Source organism: Dryobates pubescens, chromosome 3 (genome assembly GCF_014839835.1).
Source record: "Dryobates pubescens isolate bDryPub1 chromosome 3, bDryPub1.pri, whole genome shotgun sequence".
Classification (NCBI taxonomy): Eukaryota; Metazoa; Chordata; class Aves; order Piciformes; family Picidae; genus Dryobates; species Dryobates pubescens.
The window spans coordinates 39,508,550-39,525,303 of NC_071614.1; the positions used below are offsets into that span (position 1 = coordinate 39,508,550).

Below are 16,754 nucleotides of genomic sequence, written 5' to 3' on the forward strand. Positions count from 1 at the left end.
ATAGGAAAAGCAGAAGTCCAGTGCTTTGCCTTTTGTTTAAAGGCAAGCATAGAGAGTGTGCCTTGACAGACTATGATTTAGCCAACACATTGAAACGAATGTCTTCTCCACAAACCAAAAACTGACCCTAGCATCTCCACAATATTTACCAGATGCAGACTTTACTGCTAGCAGTATCATGGAAATTGAACCTGTTTCTTGTACTATATTTGTTGTCATTGTCAAAATACCACTATGTTTCTGTCTGGGGAGATTGGGAAAAAGAAATTTAACTTGTGCTCAGAAGATGAAGTATGTTATAAAAAGTCAAGGGAATCTGTGAAGTAATTAGGATTGATTCTACCTTTCTTTGTGAATTTAGTCATATGAATTTCATACCTAGCCATGTTTCTACACACAGCTTATAGTGTGACTTCACCTTAGCTTCCACTCTGCCCCTGGCCTCCCAGCTTACTTGTCAGACTCCCTCAGAGGCTGCTGAAGTATGTGTCCTCTTCACCCTCCTCAGCTGTGCCTTGACATCAAGCATCAACAAGGATCCTTACCTTATCAAATCCTTTAAAATATGTTGCAATATTTGAATGTTCTTGCATGTTCAACTCTTTTATTGTCCAAGCTAAGTGAAAATTAAGAAATAAATTAACACAGAGAACTGAATTTTCATGCAGTGTCAGTGAACAAGGTACAGATACACATCTTTTATTCTTAACACTTTTAACTTCATCATTCAGATAAAGATTCAAATTTTAAAGTCTATTGTCCTTTGCTGACTAGTCTGTTCTGTATTTATGTAAAGTGTTTATAAACTTGAATATGAATTCACATTTTCTCTCTCTCTCTCTCTTTTTTTTCCCCGTCTTACTTCCTCTTTTAGGAACTTGAATTTCAGGATTTGACGGCAGTTTTGCACTGTATTCACTCCTTTATAGCAGCAAAAGTGGCATCTGTGGATCCAGTATTCATAGACAGTCAGAGTATTGCAAGAAAGTATATGTACACTAACTGATTCCAGTTTATATGTTGTGACTCCGGAAAATAAATTATTTTCTTAAAGTAATTATTTCATGCACAATATTGCAACTTTGTGATTCTATGAGAGGCCTGAAGTTGTATTACCTGGAACACTAAGAGTTTTCACAATCTGTTAAATATTTTGAATTCACAAGTTTTCAAATTTTAAGTCAGACTGAATCAGTTTGTCATCTTCAGCATTATGAAATTCTAAGTGAATTTTCATTTGATATTATTTGTGGTGTCACTCTGATTTCTGCTCTCATGGTCATACATGCTCCTCATTGGACAGAAATGTGGAATAACATTTCAAAAGTGTGTGTCCAAAATTTGGCTTCTATGTCTGTTTTGAAAAGTGCTTGGCACACAGACAATTTCTACAGCTTTAGCTGTAGAAAAGAACTAATTACTGAAGATAACTGCTTTAGGAATTGAAAGTTTATCTTCCCTCTGTATGTTTGAAAAATTATAGTTCCACGGTCCAGTTCATTCGAGACCTCAGAGTTTAGCTCTGGCAAAACACGAAGTACTCTAGTTCAGATTGAGGAAAAGACTTAAGCACACACTTGACTCGAAGCATATTAAGTAGCCTCAGTGTATGCATAAGGTAATGTTCAGATTGTATTTAAATATCGCAGTAGATCAACTGAAGAGCTTTAGACTCTGCTAAGAAGCCTAACTGTAGGCACACAATTTTAGAAAACTTGCCATAGGGTTTTCTTATCTATTAATAAAGCTTCCATGAATCATTTATTTATTCATCCATAAATTGCCTTGACACTATCCTTTGATGTGATGCTCCGTATGGATGCTCCCAGTGCAGGGTGAACATAACAAAACATACAGATTTTTCTGGGCCATCTACCTTTTTTTTTCCCTACAGCTTATACACCCTGACTTATACACAAGTGCAATGGTTTTGTCCTTGATAAGGAAATAATATGCTTCAGCTTTTGACCTTCCTTCTGAAATCATCTTCTTATATACACAGATAATGCTGTCTGCTATTGAAAAATTCTTTAAAAAGAAAGCATTTTAATCATGGGGCATATTCCATTTAACCGAATGTTAACCAAATGTTTCAGATTCCTCTCATAGATGTCTCAGTTCTCAAGCACTGTTTGGAGGCAAAATCAGGCAAATTTGTATTTTTTTCAAGAAAACAAAGCAATCAAAAAATCAAGCAAGAAGAATATCCTCAAGCAAGAGGAATATCCTAAATAGATGCAAGGGATATGGAGAAATTTCATTAGTCTTCCCTAAGTTTTAGGAGTCTAGTAAAGTATCCTGCTAAAAGTAAAAGCCTGAAGGTACTGTATCTTAAGGAAAAGAGGTAGGAGGTATTTTTCATAACATCAGTGCTTAAGTTTGATCAGAGAAGTTGCCCCTTTCGGGTCTTGAGGTGGTTAATTTCTTTGGAAGACCATAATGGGGCTTCAGGTACATAGGTTAAATGGATGCTTTTCTGTTCCACCTGTAGTTTAGGCATAATTAAAGTGCTTAAAGTAGGTGGTTTGATCCTGCCATTAGGATTACCTGTTGCCAAATACTATCCATAGATAACATATCTATATCCACATAACATATCCACTGATTTTAACAACAGGAATTCTACAATTCCTGTGTTGTTTAAAGGTCTAATGTTGTTTGCAAGGAGGTATAGTAAGAGTGTCAACTCATGGATTGAAACAGTATTTATCAAATTGGGAAAATATTTTTCTTTGTTATAAATAAATAGTTATAAGCATTATTTTTTTTAGCAAATGTAATCTCTATTTTATATTACATTTTTCTAAAAAATCAAAAAATTGTCATTCTCAAACATACTTTGTTCAAAATATTTCACTTTAAACTTTCAGTTTGAATTTCAGCTCTTTGTATTTACTGAGATTTTAGCATTCACAAATTACAGCATTAAAATTAGAATCGCATTCTTACGAGCAGTTCTCGGTTGTTAGCATGAGCAATTGTAAATGACAGTGTCTGTAGGATGAAGAGTGGTGGAATCACTTTTAACTTCTTTTAATGCTATTTTCTCAGGCATGGAATTCAACACTTACAGGGAACACTATAAAAACTCTACCAGCTGGTACTTAATTGATACTACAGTCAGGCCTCTATACTTAATGCTTTAAGTACCAAGTGATTTAAAACAGAGTGTATCTCCCCATATACTGTACACAAACATTTTAAAGAAATTGAACTTAGTTTATTAAATAACATTTTCTTTTTACGAAAAACTTCTATAATTGAAAAACAAATGTTACTCATTTTCTTTTTTTTTTCTTTTGCAATAGCAACTGAATATTGCACATTTTGGTCATTTTGATTAGCTACCTTCAGATTTTTTAGAAGAAGTTGCTCATTCTGATTTAAAGTAATTACTATTTGTTTCATAGAATTTCTAAATTCTTTTAGTCTTTTGGTGAGCTGTGCTCTACACGATTTTTTCTGAGATAGTAGTTTTCTTCTGGTATGTCCACATCAGTCTCGAGGAACACTAGTGGAAAATGTCTTATACCCTCGAGGTTTTAGGGTTATGTTTCATAAATAATTCTCCAAATATGTCTTTCATGAGCAATCTGCAGATCCTTCGTAGCTCACTTTCTTTTTCCTTACTTTTAGATCCTGCCACAATCTCAAGGCAGAGACTAGAGCCTGATATTTATGGAAATTACCAAATCCAGGGGAAAGATAGCAGATTCCTAGTTGCTCAGCTGTTACATAGATTGTATAGGATTGTACAGATTGTATATAACTTCCATAGCACCTTTATTTTCCTTTGCAGTTCTCTCAACAGGAGAACATATACCTCATATATGAAAATGTTGCACTTCTAATTTGTTTGGGTGCTTATGTTCATCTGTTACATTTTTGGGTGTTTTGTTGTTGTTTTGCTTTGGGTTTGTTTTTTTTAACAATTCATTTCAGAATATGCATATAAACATGTAGATTTTTTTTTTCTCACCAAAATTACTGAGAATTTACACCACTTTTCAGCTCACTAAAGACCTCAAAATAGTAGGATTTGATGCTAGTGGGAAGGCACCTTCCACGGTAATACCTCAGAAATCACACACCGATGCAGAAGATGGTGGCTGGGCAGCCGGAATGTCACAGAATCACAGAATGGTAGGGAGTGGAATGAACCTGTGAAGATCTACTCCAACCCCCCATGCTAGAGCAGGATCAAATATTTACCTGCCAGTCAAACCAGAAAACAGATTTTTGTTATATACTTCTGATATATTAAGCTTTAGTCTTACTGCCTCATCATTTTTTTTTATTTTTTCTAGGAAGAGGAAGTGGTGCCACAGCTAAATAAAGGGTAACAGAAGAGAGGCATTTGCAACAGCAGAGCCATAAACAGCACTATGGAGAAAGAGGAATGCAAACATAGAGTCAGAAAATTGTGCACCATCACAAAATTAAAATTGGTACCTATGATTAAAAACGAAGTAAAACCAGGATAATTTCCATATAAACTTACAACCTTGTTAAAAGGGTAAAAAGAATCCTATTTACAAACATGATTTTGAGCAAAAAGGTAGTACTGTTGACTTAAACCAGAGCAAGGCTCTTCAGGGACAGATCTTGGACTTGGGCACTGGACTTGAATCATACTGTTGCTTTGATAAAATAATCACTGGCAATTTTTTGTTCTACAATGACTAAAATCCGAGCAGCAAAGACTATGTGGCCAGACCCTGCCAAATGCCCTCAGGGGTGGGAAAAAAGTCCCCGACATTTTTAGTTATGAATTTAGGTGTTGCCAGAAATTGTCAGAGATCTGACCTGGGTTTTTTTGGTGGTTTTTTTGTTTGTTTGGGGTTTTTGTGTGTGTGTTTTGTTTGGATGATTTTGTTTTGGGTTTTGTTTTTTTTTATTTATAAAGCATATAACTATAATATTGAGGCTGTGCTGATCCAAAGCCCAGGTTCTGGAAATCTGATTTAATTCCTTTCACACTAGGATCTTAGCAAAAGTATTTCAAAGTGATTTCCACCCTTGAGCCAGTAAGCCTGAAGACTAAACAAGAATTCTTTCCTTGGAGGCGGGGGCTAAGCTCTGACAAACTTTGAGACCATAAATCTAAAATCCGATCTTATATCCAATGTATATTAATTCATAAGTAACTTCAGACAAGGCGTGTTTTTTACCACAAAACCTTTAATGTGTAGTCTGATCTGTCTTGTGATGTAAGCAGTATTTTTAAAATGCCTGAATTTCCTTTAAAGTGCATTTCTTATAAATATTTCTACTAAATGCTGTCAGTACTTTTGAACACCTCCCCAATGCCCTGATTATCTCCTCTATCACAGTGGAGGGGGTTGTAATGGCAATACAAATTTTCTGCTTTGTGTTGACTGTTGGGGTTGATTTTTTTATTTGATATCTTTTGCCCATGTCCTCTGGCAAGATTTTGGGGCAGAGAGGGTAGAAGTTAGAAAGGAAAGCCTTTCCTTCCTGCATTCATGAGAAGCAAAGTCAGTGGTGATTGCTGTGCCTCTTTCCAATGAAGGAGAAATGGACCAAACAGTGCAAAAACGGAAGCAGGGGAGGGATGGGCAGGTAGACAGATTGTGCAGTCTTAAAAACCTATCACTCTTGGAATTTCATCTAGAAATTCTTCTTTCAGTGTTGTTCTCTCACTTTCAGTTGCTACTAATTAAGTGATGGCTGCTGAATAGGAAAATAATTTTTGGAAAATAATTTTTAAAGAATAATGTGAAAATATATAATCATGCTTTCCCCCCTGCCTTTTTTTTTTTTCACCTAAGCTTCAAAAATGTTTAGCTGCTTTTGTATTGAGGCATGTAGAGAAGAGATTTTCTTATGTGAAGTAAAAGAACTTGTAGTAAACTCATTAGGACGTATAAAAGGGATCAGTGTAAAATGCAAGATGAAGATGGTTTTAATTCAATGGACTTGAGCCAAAATCCACTGCTGTTTTAAGTCCCGGTGATTTTAATGGTACTTAACCTGAGAAATGACAAAAAGATACAAAATTTTAACTAATTCACAGGGGAAGAAAAGCTCTTTTCTTCTTTTCTTCAGCTGGTGCATAGCTGCCCACATTGTCAGGGAAGAGATCCATTCCTAGTGAAAAAGCTGCTGACTTCAATAATGAATCAAACTCAAATGGTTTGGTCTGAAAGTTGTAATCTTTGATAAGGAAAGTCTGCCATGGTACCATGGAAGAGTTGCAGTTATACACATATTCAGACCTCAAGTCTCGATGAATCTTAGAATCATGTTCTGAGCCCTAAAACAGGATCTATTGTGCAAGTCTGCACTTATATCAGGAGTAGCAGGAGGATCTCTGCTGCATTTACCTGCCAGGCAACCAAGGAGGCATAGGAAATTAAATACAAGAAGGGAGCCTATAAGAAAGCTGGGGAGGGACTGTTTACAAGGGTGTGTGGCACTAGCATGGTGCAATATTGGATGAGGTTGCCCAGCAAAGTTGTGAAAACCCTATCTCTGGAGATATTTAAGGTCAGGCTTGATGGGGCTTTGGGCAACCTGATCTAGTTGGGGAAGCTTGTGCTTCCTGCAGGGAAATTGGACTAGATGACCTTCGAAGGTCCTTTCAAACCTAGTGCATTCTATGATTCTAGGAACTTTATTCTTAGGAACTTTATTCTTCTGTCCTGGTTAAAAACTGTTTTTGAAACATTATTTCAGTTACATTTCTAGCTTTAAGTAGTTACCAGGTTTTTACACCTCTCTAAATTCTCAGCTACAGTGGAAACATTATACTTGATGCTTATTAATGAATTGATATAGAAATTAGGTGTCCAGCCTGTGCTGAGCAGTTAATATGAATTCTGTAATCAGTGGAAAGAGACTGGCGATTCCAGGGAGTGCTTTACTGCCTCCTGCAGCAAGTGCCTGAAACCCGTAGATTGAATCAGGTTCTGACAAGACATTCATCTTTCTTCATTGAACAGCCTAAATTTTCCTATGCTGTAGCATAGTCTTTTGGTGGCTCAATTTCCTATAGATTGCATTAGTGTCAGATTTATATACGAATGCAATAAAAAGTAGCAATCATGAAAAATGTGGAGGGATTATGAGAATAAAACAATCCTGAAGTGAATGGAGTGTAAATGAGGAGTCTGTCATTCTCTTAAACAGGTAGAGGCATGGAGAAAAAGCCTGAGACTGTTTTTCTAGCTAGTATTTACATTTCCAAAATGAGGCAGTAGAAATGGTAGTAATTTGTAAATGAGTTCTGTGTCTCATGGGGTTTACTGACTCTTGGAACATCAAGTTACTGTGTCTTTAAGCATTTTGCTCAATTAACACTCAGAACTGAGCTAAATTGCTGCCCTACAAAATCCAGAAGCAGAGTACATAATCAGGTCACTGTATTCCTTTTGCACAGAAATGGACAAATATTCCCCAGCACAGTTAATATCAGTATTCTATTGATTTTGGGGATAAAATTTTCCCTGTGTTTTAAAGTGGAAATTTTTTGCTGAACCAATGTGTTTAGTCAGATAATTTCAGTGTTGGATAAAACTGGAAAAAACATGTTCCTTAAAACATAGCCATTAGGGCTGGAAAAGATCGCTAAGATCATCGAGTCCAAATGTTTCACCCCAAGACTTGGAGAAGTGCTATGACTTGTCTTCTTCTTGTACTCAGTTATAACCAATATTATTAAGAATTTTCAGAGTAAAGGTAGCAGTTTTCCCACATGCCTGCTCCTAAAAGCACTGTGGTTCCATAAAAGACCCAATGCTTACTAGTACATACTACACCTTGGAGTTCAAGATATACTGATGCTTTTCATAGAACTCAGATGGGGAAATAGCCAGAGAGAAGTGGGAAACTTTAGTAACATCAAAACAGGTGCAGAGCTGAATAGCAATGACATTTTGGGGATTTAATTCTTTGTGGCAGTCAGTGATGGTTGTATCAGCATTATTATGGATTTATTTCTCCCTCTCACCAGGATACTCATTGCAGGCTGAAAGGAAAAGGAATTAGATTCATTACCAAATGTGTATTTAATTTGCCCTTCACCTTCCTTTGGATCAAGGCACTGAGGAGTTTCAATTAATTCACTCCATACGGTAGGTGAGAAGAATGCTGTTATGACAGCATCAAATTCTGAGAGTTCACAGTTATTTTAACCTATACAGAGTTAGTCCTGCTGTTAAAATCCCTGCATTTATTTGCTTATTGCTTTGGGTTTGCTTTAGGTTTTTAGAGTTTTACTAAGATCCCAAAATACTCTTAAATATTTTTTGTTTCATTACAATCTTTGTCACCCTGCTCTTGTAAAGCTAAGTACTTCTAATGCCTTTTGTTACCACACTAACCATTTCTATTCTCTCAACATTTTCTTTATTTCTTTTTAATCTCTTAAATCTCACACACTATTTTTATCTCGTGTGGAGAAAGATCTGCAATTGCAATTATCCCAAAACACATAGTTTTTGAATGCTCATATCAAAAGCATGTAAATAGTTTCTTTGTTTTAATCATTAAGATATTTTACTGATTTTCCTCTTGGAAAAATTTGCTCCATCCTTCATTCTGGTGACTTATATTCTAGTAGGTACAGCAGTGCAGTATATCTTTTCCCTTGCTCCTTTGTGTACATCCCTCAATGATGGATGGCCTTTCATCCAATATATGGTATGTTCCATTATGATTTTACTTTATTTAAGATGCATTTTGATTTCTTGGGGGTTTTGTTTGTTTGTTTTATCTAAATAGCTTTGCCAACCATCTTCAAGTGTTTCTTTGCACTCAGAAGTGCTTCGCTGCCTTGTCCTCAAAGGGAATATTTTCCTAGTTTGGCATTACTGATACTTTGTTTTGTAACAATACAGGCAAGTAGGCAATGTATAGGTGTTGTTTAAAAGAAAAACCACTTTCAATATCCTTTTTAATAAGCACATTGTTGTCTCTAACATCCATAGATGCCCTGCTGTTACAGCAGCGCTTGCAAAAGTATTTTGGCTGAGAATGTCTCTGTGTTGAACTGTGTCTAATACTGGGTCCCATTTTTGCCTAATGCTTGCTGATCATTCACTTCCATTTTGTGGATGCATCTTTATCTGCGATACACACTCCCCTTTGATTTATCATACCACTTCACTGTTTTTGCAGTCATTTTTTTCTGAAAGGTTTTATGTTGTTTTCATTTGCCATAGCTCTTCTAACAAAGTCAACCTACTTTTATTCTTTTATAGTTACATTCTCATCTCTTGATCTGAAGAAATTCAACTGCCTGAAAGAAAAAGAAAAAGTTCTTTAGTTGTTCTCCAACAATTTACTTCATGAATAGAAAGTTACATTTTAGTAGTATGTTCCATCTTACTCTTCTTTTTCTCACATTCCTTTTTTTCCCCCTAAATTTCGCGTAATGCACAGCCAGCACTTTCTAGAAGACAAATTGGGCTGATTATGTCTCTGTGGCAGGAAAACCTCTCTTCAAAAAACAAATGTTAAAGAGTTCAAACTGTATGAGAAAAGCCCACAGTATTTACATGGGGCAGGTCAGTGTTCACTGTTCTTCAACACCACAGAGTTTGGAAATTGCCAGAACTTTGTGCAGATGTGCATTGATTAGTCAACTCCAAATAAAATTGAAACTGAGGGAATAAGCATTTTGGTATTGCAAATACTAGGAATATTTTAATGATGTAAGGAAGAGAGATAGTATCAGATGTACTTTTGATATACTAAGGTATATCCAAACCATGTGGATGTAAGAATTACCATTTTGTGTCTGGCTAAGATTTGCATAATCTACAAAAGCCAGGGATGTATCCAGTATTTTGGAAGGAATTTCCTAGACTGATTCAACTCTTCAAAAATTCTCTTACACAGAGAGACCTCTTATCCCCATCATTTTAAGTCACTGTATACAAGATTTATAAGAGCTGAATTCTAGCACCCAACATCATTCACTGTGAGCTATTTGCAATTTGTTTGCAGACTGCCTGAAGGATTTTACCACAGAGAGAAACCTCCCCATAACAAAACCCAGGAAGATGATATCTTTAAACACCCACAAAAGAATACATAGCCAGGAAGCAGGGTGAAATATGGATGAAATTGCAGTTCTTCTGTGAACTGTAATTAGTGACAACATGGGAGACCAGACTCTAGGCTGTTGAATATCTTTAGGGATTCTTTTAGCGGCAGCTTGGGAGACAGATATCCATAGCTAGCTTCCCTCTTGCTGTGAACAGATCTTGCAGTAGGAAAAAGATTTAGATGTTCCACTATTACATGTAAGTGATAATTTAGATTCCTCCAGAATTAAACTAATAATTAAAATTGCTAAACATGCAACTATCTACACCCAATGATCACCCCCTTTGAATTCCCATACCCTCACAGTGGTTTACTGAGAATGTTTCATTTAATATCTGTCTACAGCTGATTGCTGTGCCTCAGCTAATGAGTGGAAGTCATCAAGCTGTAATTGCTTGGTTACCTGTGGCTGTTTATCTGGGAATCTATCCCTTGACTTTCCAGGTTCAAATAGATTAGCCTCACTAGAAGTGCAGGTTTGAAATGAAATGATGAATATAGGCAAATTCTGCAACATATTTTTGGTGTGACAGGAACAAGCAGAAATAGTTACATTATGAGTAGAAGAATAATAAGAAAATAGGCACACCTGATGCTCTTGAAAAGTCTATTAAAATACCTTTTTTTTTTTTTATTCTAATGATTTTTGATCATCTCAAAGCAAGGCATTATTCGTTCTCATGTAAACATGCCGAGTAGGAAAGTCAGACTTTAAATTGTAATTGTAGCCTTTTCAAATGTGAGAGGTCACTCAGAGCATTTGCCTGTTAAGTTGCATTCTTGCTTAATGTTTCTCTTTTTAAATGCATGCCTAACTGATTTTGGCTGTATCTAGAGCCACCACCACTCTTACTGCTGGATATTCCTGCCTGTTTCATGTCAGAAAGCAAAGATTCACCATTTCTTATAAACATTTTGTCTGATTTGTGTTTGAGGGTGAGGAACAATTTTGTGGTTAGACCCAGAGGAAAAATGCTTTCCTTCCTTGAATTAAAAAGGAAACAAAATGGGGCAGATATTCTGAAAAGCTCTCTTTGAGGGGAAAAAGATTACCTTTCTTTCAACACAGCATTACTAAATCTTTTCTGCATCTTCCCCGAACTTTGGTTAGCCAAAAAAGATTAGAAGCATTTACAATAGCAGAGTGCTAGCAAGCAAGTGTGGCCTGAGCCCGTCTTCTACACATTCAGAGTCATTTCACCACCCAGCAGTGAAATGTGTTCAGCAGGCTGCTAGATCCCTAGTTCTATCTCATCAAATGGATTACTTCAGTAACTACCATTCTGGTGAAATTCAGTGAGGAACAGCAAACTTGATGTCACTGTAATAGATTTAAAGGACAAATTGAATTGTCCCCACACATATACAAGTAATGGAAGGCTGAGCTTAAGCTGAACATAAAATTAACAGATCATTTACAGTGGAAAAGCACAAGAAGTTATTCAGTGGCTTTCTGTAGCACAAACAAGATAGAATCATAGAATTGTTTTGTTTGGAAAACACCTCTAACATCATTGAGTCCAACTGTCAGCCTAAAATCACCATGGCCACTAAACCATGTCCTGAAGTGAAAGACTGCCAAAGGTCAGAAATATTGACAATAGCAAGTAAAGCACAGATCTTCTGCAGGAGACAAAGATTTATAAGGACCAAATGATGCTTTCAGGTTCTTCCATTTTAGTAATATCAGACCTTTCGGGGTGACCAGCCAGGCACAGAGAAAATCCAGATCTACTTAAAAATTCCTGTACTACAGATCAGGGCAGAAAATGAGCATGAAAATGGGAGACATCTGACTTTCTTCTTTCTCCTTGTGTTCCCAAATCATCTTGGACTCCATATTATTCCACAATTTGGCTGTGTTTTCTCTGCTTTGAACACAGTGTCTACTCATGCAGAAGATCTATAGAGTGAAACTTCTTGGGTTAATTTACTACCTAAAATTCATGCACTTGGCTCTTGTTCACCATGTACAAAAAAAATTGGGGCTAATTTGAAGTTTTAGTAGCAGACAAGTGTATTGGAATGGCTTATCTTTTAGTGTCAATTTTTTTTGTGTGACGAAACAGTATTTGTGATGCAGCATTTCATTACAGTCAGCAAGACAAAACGTGAGTAAAACTATCATGGAAATGAGCTAACTGCATTCACAAGGCTCTTGTCTGTATAACACAAGATTTGTTAGAATATTTGTAAGTACTGAGATTATCCTCTTACACAGGGGCAGCTTGTCTCTGCTGAGTTACTTCTCTTGATGTTGGTAATAGAGATCAGAACTGCATCCTTTCCTCCATAAATGGTCAGTTAAGCCACCGATAGTCAGAATTAATTTTGAACGTTAATTCAATGGTGGGAAAGTAAAACATGGTTAAAGTATAAAAGTACTCTCTCAAATTAAAAACTTGGGATGTAAACAGTAATAAAAAAATTGAAACCAGTGAACTCCACTGGAATAACATGGATCCAGGCACTTGGGAATATTCTGGGTGCATCCTAAGAAGCTGTTCTGCAGACTAGAGTTGTCAGCGTACAGAATTACAAATATATGAAGAGCAGGAAAGAAGAAATATGGAACAATTTCTTACTCTTCTTACTCAGCATGAGCAAAAATGCCATTCAGTTATTAAGCACTGGAACTCCTATCAGTGACACTGAAAACTTGTTTGCTCTAGGGTTTTTTCCATTTATGCTAGTGAGTGATTTTGCAAATGCAAGTCCTTCCTGTATTTCTTGTTGAAGCATGTAAGTGTGTATCTCACTATTCTGTTTCCCATCCCTTTTGGGAAATGTTACTAACATTCTCTGAGAGGATGAAATTCCATTCTTGAAGAGGTCAGATCACGGCTGGGCACTGAATGTTTTCTCATCTCATCCCTTTGTGTTTGCTCGTCCCACAGCAGGTGCTTGTTCACGAGTCATATTTCTGCTGTTTATTGTCTGTTTTCACATCTACCAACATACTTGGGTTGTTGGGGGTTTTCTGTATCTGTTCTAGTGTCTATTCCCTCCAGAAATCAAATGTTATGTTCTGATAATTAATTTTTTCAAAACTTCTTATTTCCAACCCATCTCTCAAAGATAGGAATTTAACCTTCTTTTTAGAACTTTCTGACAGCTCACTGTATTGACAATATAAAATGGCAGGGTTTTCAAAATTTTACTTTCAAATAACATCACTTTGTATACATAATGCAATTAGCATACATTATTAATTCTTTATTTCAATTCTACTACATTTAAAAAAATGGTGTTTGTTAAACAAGCCATGATTATAATAAGAAGAAATAAGGGGAATAGCTATTTATGATGTTAAATGTTATGGTGTTATTTCCCTTTATGTTCACTTCAAAATTCAAGAAAATTAATGACACTTATTCACTAAGATTGAAGTCTTTAATTTTAATTTATGTTTTTTTGGCATATTTCATAGTGTATTAATCTAATGCTAGTCCTGTTTCAATGGAAACATGACTAATGCCTTCAGTTGGTAAGGATAACATTCCATAAATCACTTATGACTTCAAATTAAGGGAAATTTGAAGTTCTCAGAATGTGCTCAGAGTTCACTTAGCTGTAAAAAAGTGGGGACGACATTCTTTGTGAAAGTAGGAAAAGCTGAATAACCTTTCCCTATTTGAAAGAAATAGTTGTTATGTATCCTGGAAATTTGTATTAATAGCATTCCCACTCATGCTTTTATATAAACCAGGAATTTCTGTATCAAAATCCACTGCAAATTTGTCCACTGTGGGTGGCATCAGTAACAAAGCCATGTGCTACAGTTTGGGGAATTTCCATCTCAAAATGATCAGCTTGATTATGCATCCATTGCTTCTCCCCTCCATCATGAGAAATTGAAAGACTATTATCACTTCTTGGTGAAAACTTGCCAAAATGCACTATAGATGTGAAATGTGGAGGGGTTTAATGAGATTGATGCTTTTATCCTGTGTCTAAGTGTCTTCTGATCAGCAACTCACATACAGCTGATTGCTGTATACTCTTGTTCATTGGGAAAAGTGTGTATTTCAGATATTCTTCACAGAATCACAGAATGTGAAGGGGTTGGAAGGGACCTCAGAAGATATCCAGTGAACAATTTATAGGAACTGTTTTAGACCACTTCCAGAAATGCTTTGAAAGTGGAATTACCAATCATTCAGGGCTTCTAGGATTAAATCATCAGTAGCAACATTAATGCTCAGGTTTTCCTATGTAATTTTCATTTGTTCTTATTTCCACCCTGTAAACCTTTTTGTTGAAAAGGAAAGATCGTGTTTTCTCTAATAAGTAACATGAATTTTGAAGAATCAAGTATACTGAAATCTTTGGCACAGGAAAAGAAATAAAAATGAGCTACACCAGGTAATTAGCACAAGATTTTCAGTTTGAAAGTCTTATACAACTTTTGGGATTTTTTTTTAAAGAAGAAAAACCTTTAATTATTATACTCTGGTGCAACCAATAACTATAACTTATTAAACGCTTCCATACAGTTCATTGGCGTTGTCCTAAAAATACACTAGTTCAGCATTTCATAATAAAGCCAGAACTAAACAGATATCAAAATTCTGTGTTGTTCATCGTGGCCATGTGCAATTAAATGTTTGTTGAGTTTATAGAATCATAGAATTCTTTCAGTGAGAAAAGACATTTAACATAATCAAGTCCAGCCTTTTTCTAACTGCTGAGTCTGGTGCTAAACCATGTCCCTCAGCACCACATCTTTGCCTCTTTGAAACACCTCTAGGGATGAGGATTCAACCACTTCCTGGGGAGCCTGTTCCAGGCTGTGAGAAACCTTTCAGTTGAGAAGTCTCTTCTACTATCAAACCTAAACCTCCTCTGGTTACTATCACTTCTTACTAGTGAGAAGAGATCAACAGCCACCTGGCTTCAACCTCTTTTCAGGGAATTGCAGAGAGCAAGGTCTCCCTTCAGCCTCCTTTTCTCCAGGCTAAACAGCCCCAGTTCCCTCAGCCACTCCTCAGAAGACCTGCTCTCCAGGTCTCATGAAAAATGAGAAAAGCTCACTTTCTTTAAATGTTTGCAACATTCTTTGAAGGTTTTACTGAGGGCCAGAATGTTCTGCAAAACCATAATGCCAGAAGTCTGATCGTGATAGTATAGAGAACTACCTGCAGGTAATTCTGTAATTAACAAAGACAAATTAACAGTGTTTTTTCATACACATAACGTTTCACATCTAAATGTGTTTTGTTGAACATTTTATGTATTTCAGTTGGCAAATTAAGGCATCTAAAATGTAGTATTTTTTGTATGTGTAGCTTTGGGGGTTTTAGGGAGGGGTTTTGTCTTGGGGTGTGGGTTTGGGTTGGGGTTTCTTTTCTTGTCATTGGGGTTTTTTGGTTGGTTTTGTTTGGTTGGTTTGGTTGTTTGTTTATGGTAAATGCAGCCTTGCAACATGTGCATGATTGTAGATTTACATAGTGTAAAACTACTGTACTTTTATCTACTCCGTTCAGGAAGCCAAAAAGGGATTTAATAAGTAGTAAAGATTAAACTAGAAAGTAATATAAAGACAGAGTGTATATATTTTGCACTTTTAAATAACCTTTTATAAGAAGAGAACCCTATTATCGTACAGTATGCTGTAATTCCATTTTCTAGTGATATTCTTGGTATTGTCACAGTGTTGTCTTTGCATCTGGATATGACTCATTTGTATATGTACACACTTCAAAAGTGATTTCTATAATGGAAGATGTGCTCCCTGTCACTGTTATTAATATCATACTTGAAAAATATTCACCAATTATTTTTTTTATAAATTATGAATGTACAGTTGTAAATGAGAAAATCAAAAATTGTAGCAATGAAGAGATGCACTTTAAAAATATAAAGGTGTTTATCTCCAAGAGTGTTATTTTGTATAGATGTTTTGGAATAAATAATTTATTGCTCATTGGTAGTGGTGGGCTTTTTTTCTCGGTTATGAAATAAATATAAGGGATTTCTTAGCAGCTATGTGAGGTTTATATTTTATCATCAGTGTTTTGGTGGGTTTTTTATGTTTTAAAATGAAAATTTTGTAATTTGATCAGGGAAGGGCTTAGTCACACTTCATCTTCCATTTAATAATTCATCATTGGCTTGATCTAGTTCCTCTGTTGAAGCCTATGAGTGATCATAATGCAGCCCACAGTCCTCCTCGTGATCAACCAGGGGACCTGGCTACAGCCGCTTCCTTCAGCCATGAAGACCTGTTTTGCCCATTGGAGGTCAAGGTATGGAGATAGGGATACATAAGAAGTGCTTCTCATCTTGAACAGGACAAGTCAGAGCCAGGGTCTGGCCTTTGTAATCTGGAATTTTAAATGCTGCCAGTTGAAATAGTAGAATCACAGAACTGTTTTCAGTTGGAAAAGGTCTTTAAGATCATCAAGTCCAACTATTACTTAACTCTACCATGCTTGGTGCTAAACGATGTCCCTCAGCACCACATCTCTAAATTTTAAACACCTGCAGGGATGGGGATTCAACCACCTCCCTGGGGAGCCTGTTTCACTCTTTGAAAACCCTTTCAGTTGAGAAGTTTCTTCTAATAGGCAACCTAAACCTCCCCTGGTGCAACTCTAGGCCATTTCCTCTCATTCTATCTATTGCTAGATAGAACAAGAAAGAGTACTCCTTCCAGGCAATTGTAAAGACCAATGAGG

The 16,754-nt window shown here is 36.2% G+C and overlaps 1 protein-coding gene across 1 annotated transcript in view; it reads left to right on the forward strand.

Moving 5' to 3' along the window:
- SNTG2 (syntrophin gamma 2) overlaps positions 1 to 1,006 on the forward strand; it is a 190,879-nt gene extending 189,873 nt beyond the window's left edge. Inside the window, exon 17 of the mRNA XM_054178651.1 lies at positions 875 to 1,006. Coding sequence (XP_054034626.1) covers positions 875 to 1,006 — 132 coding nt within the window. The remainder of the gene's footprint in view (positions 1 to 874) is intronic.
- The last annotated feature ends 15,748 nt before the right edge of the window (positions 1,007 to 16,754 follow it).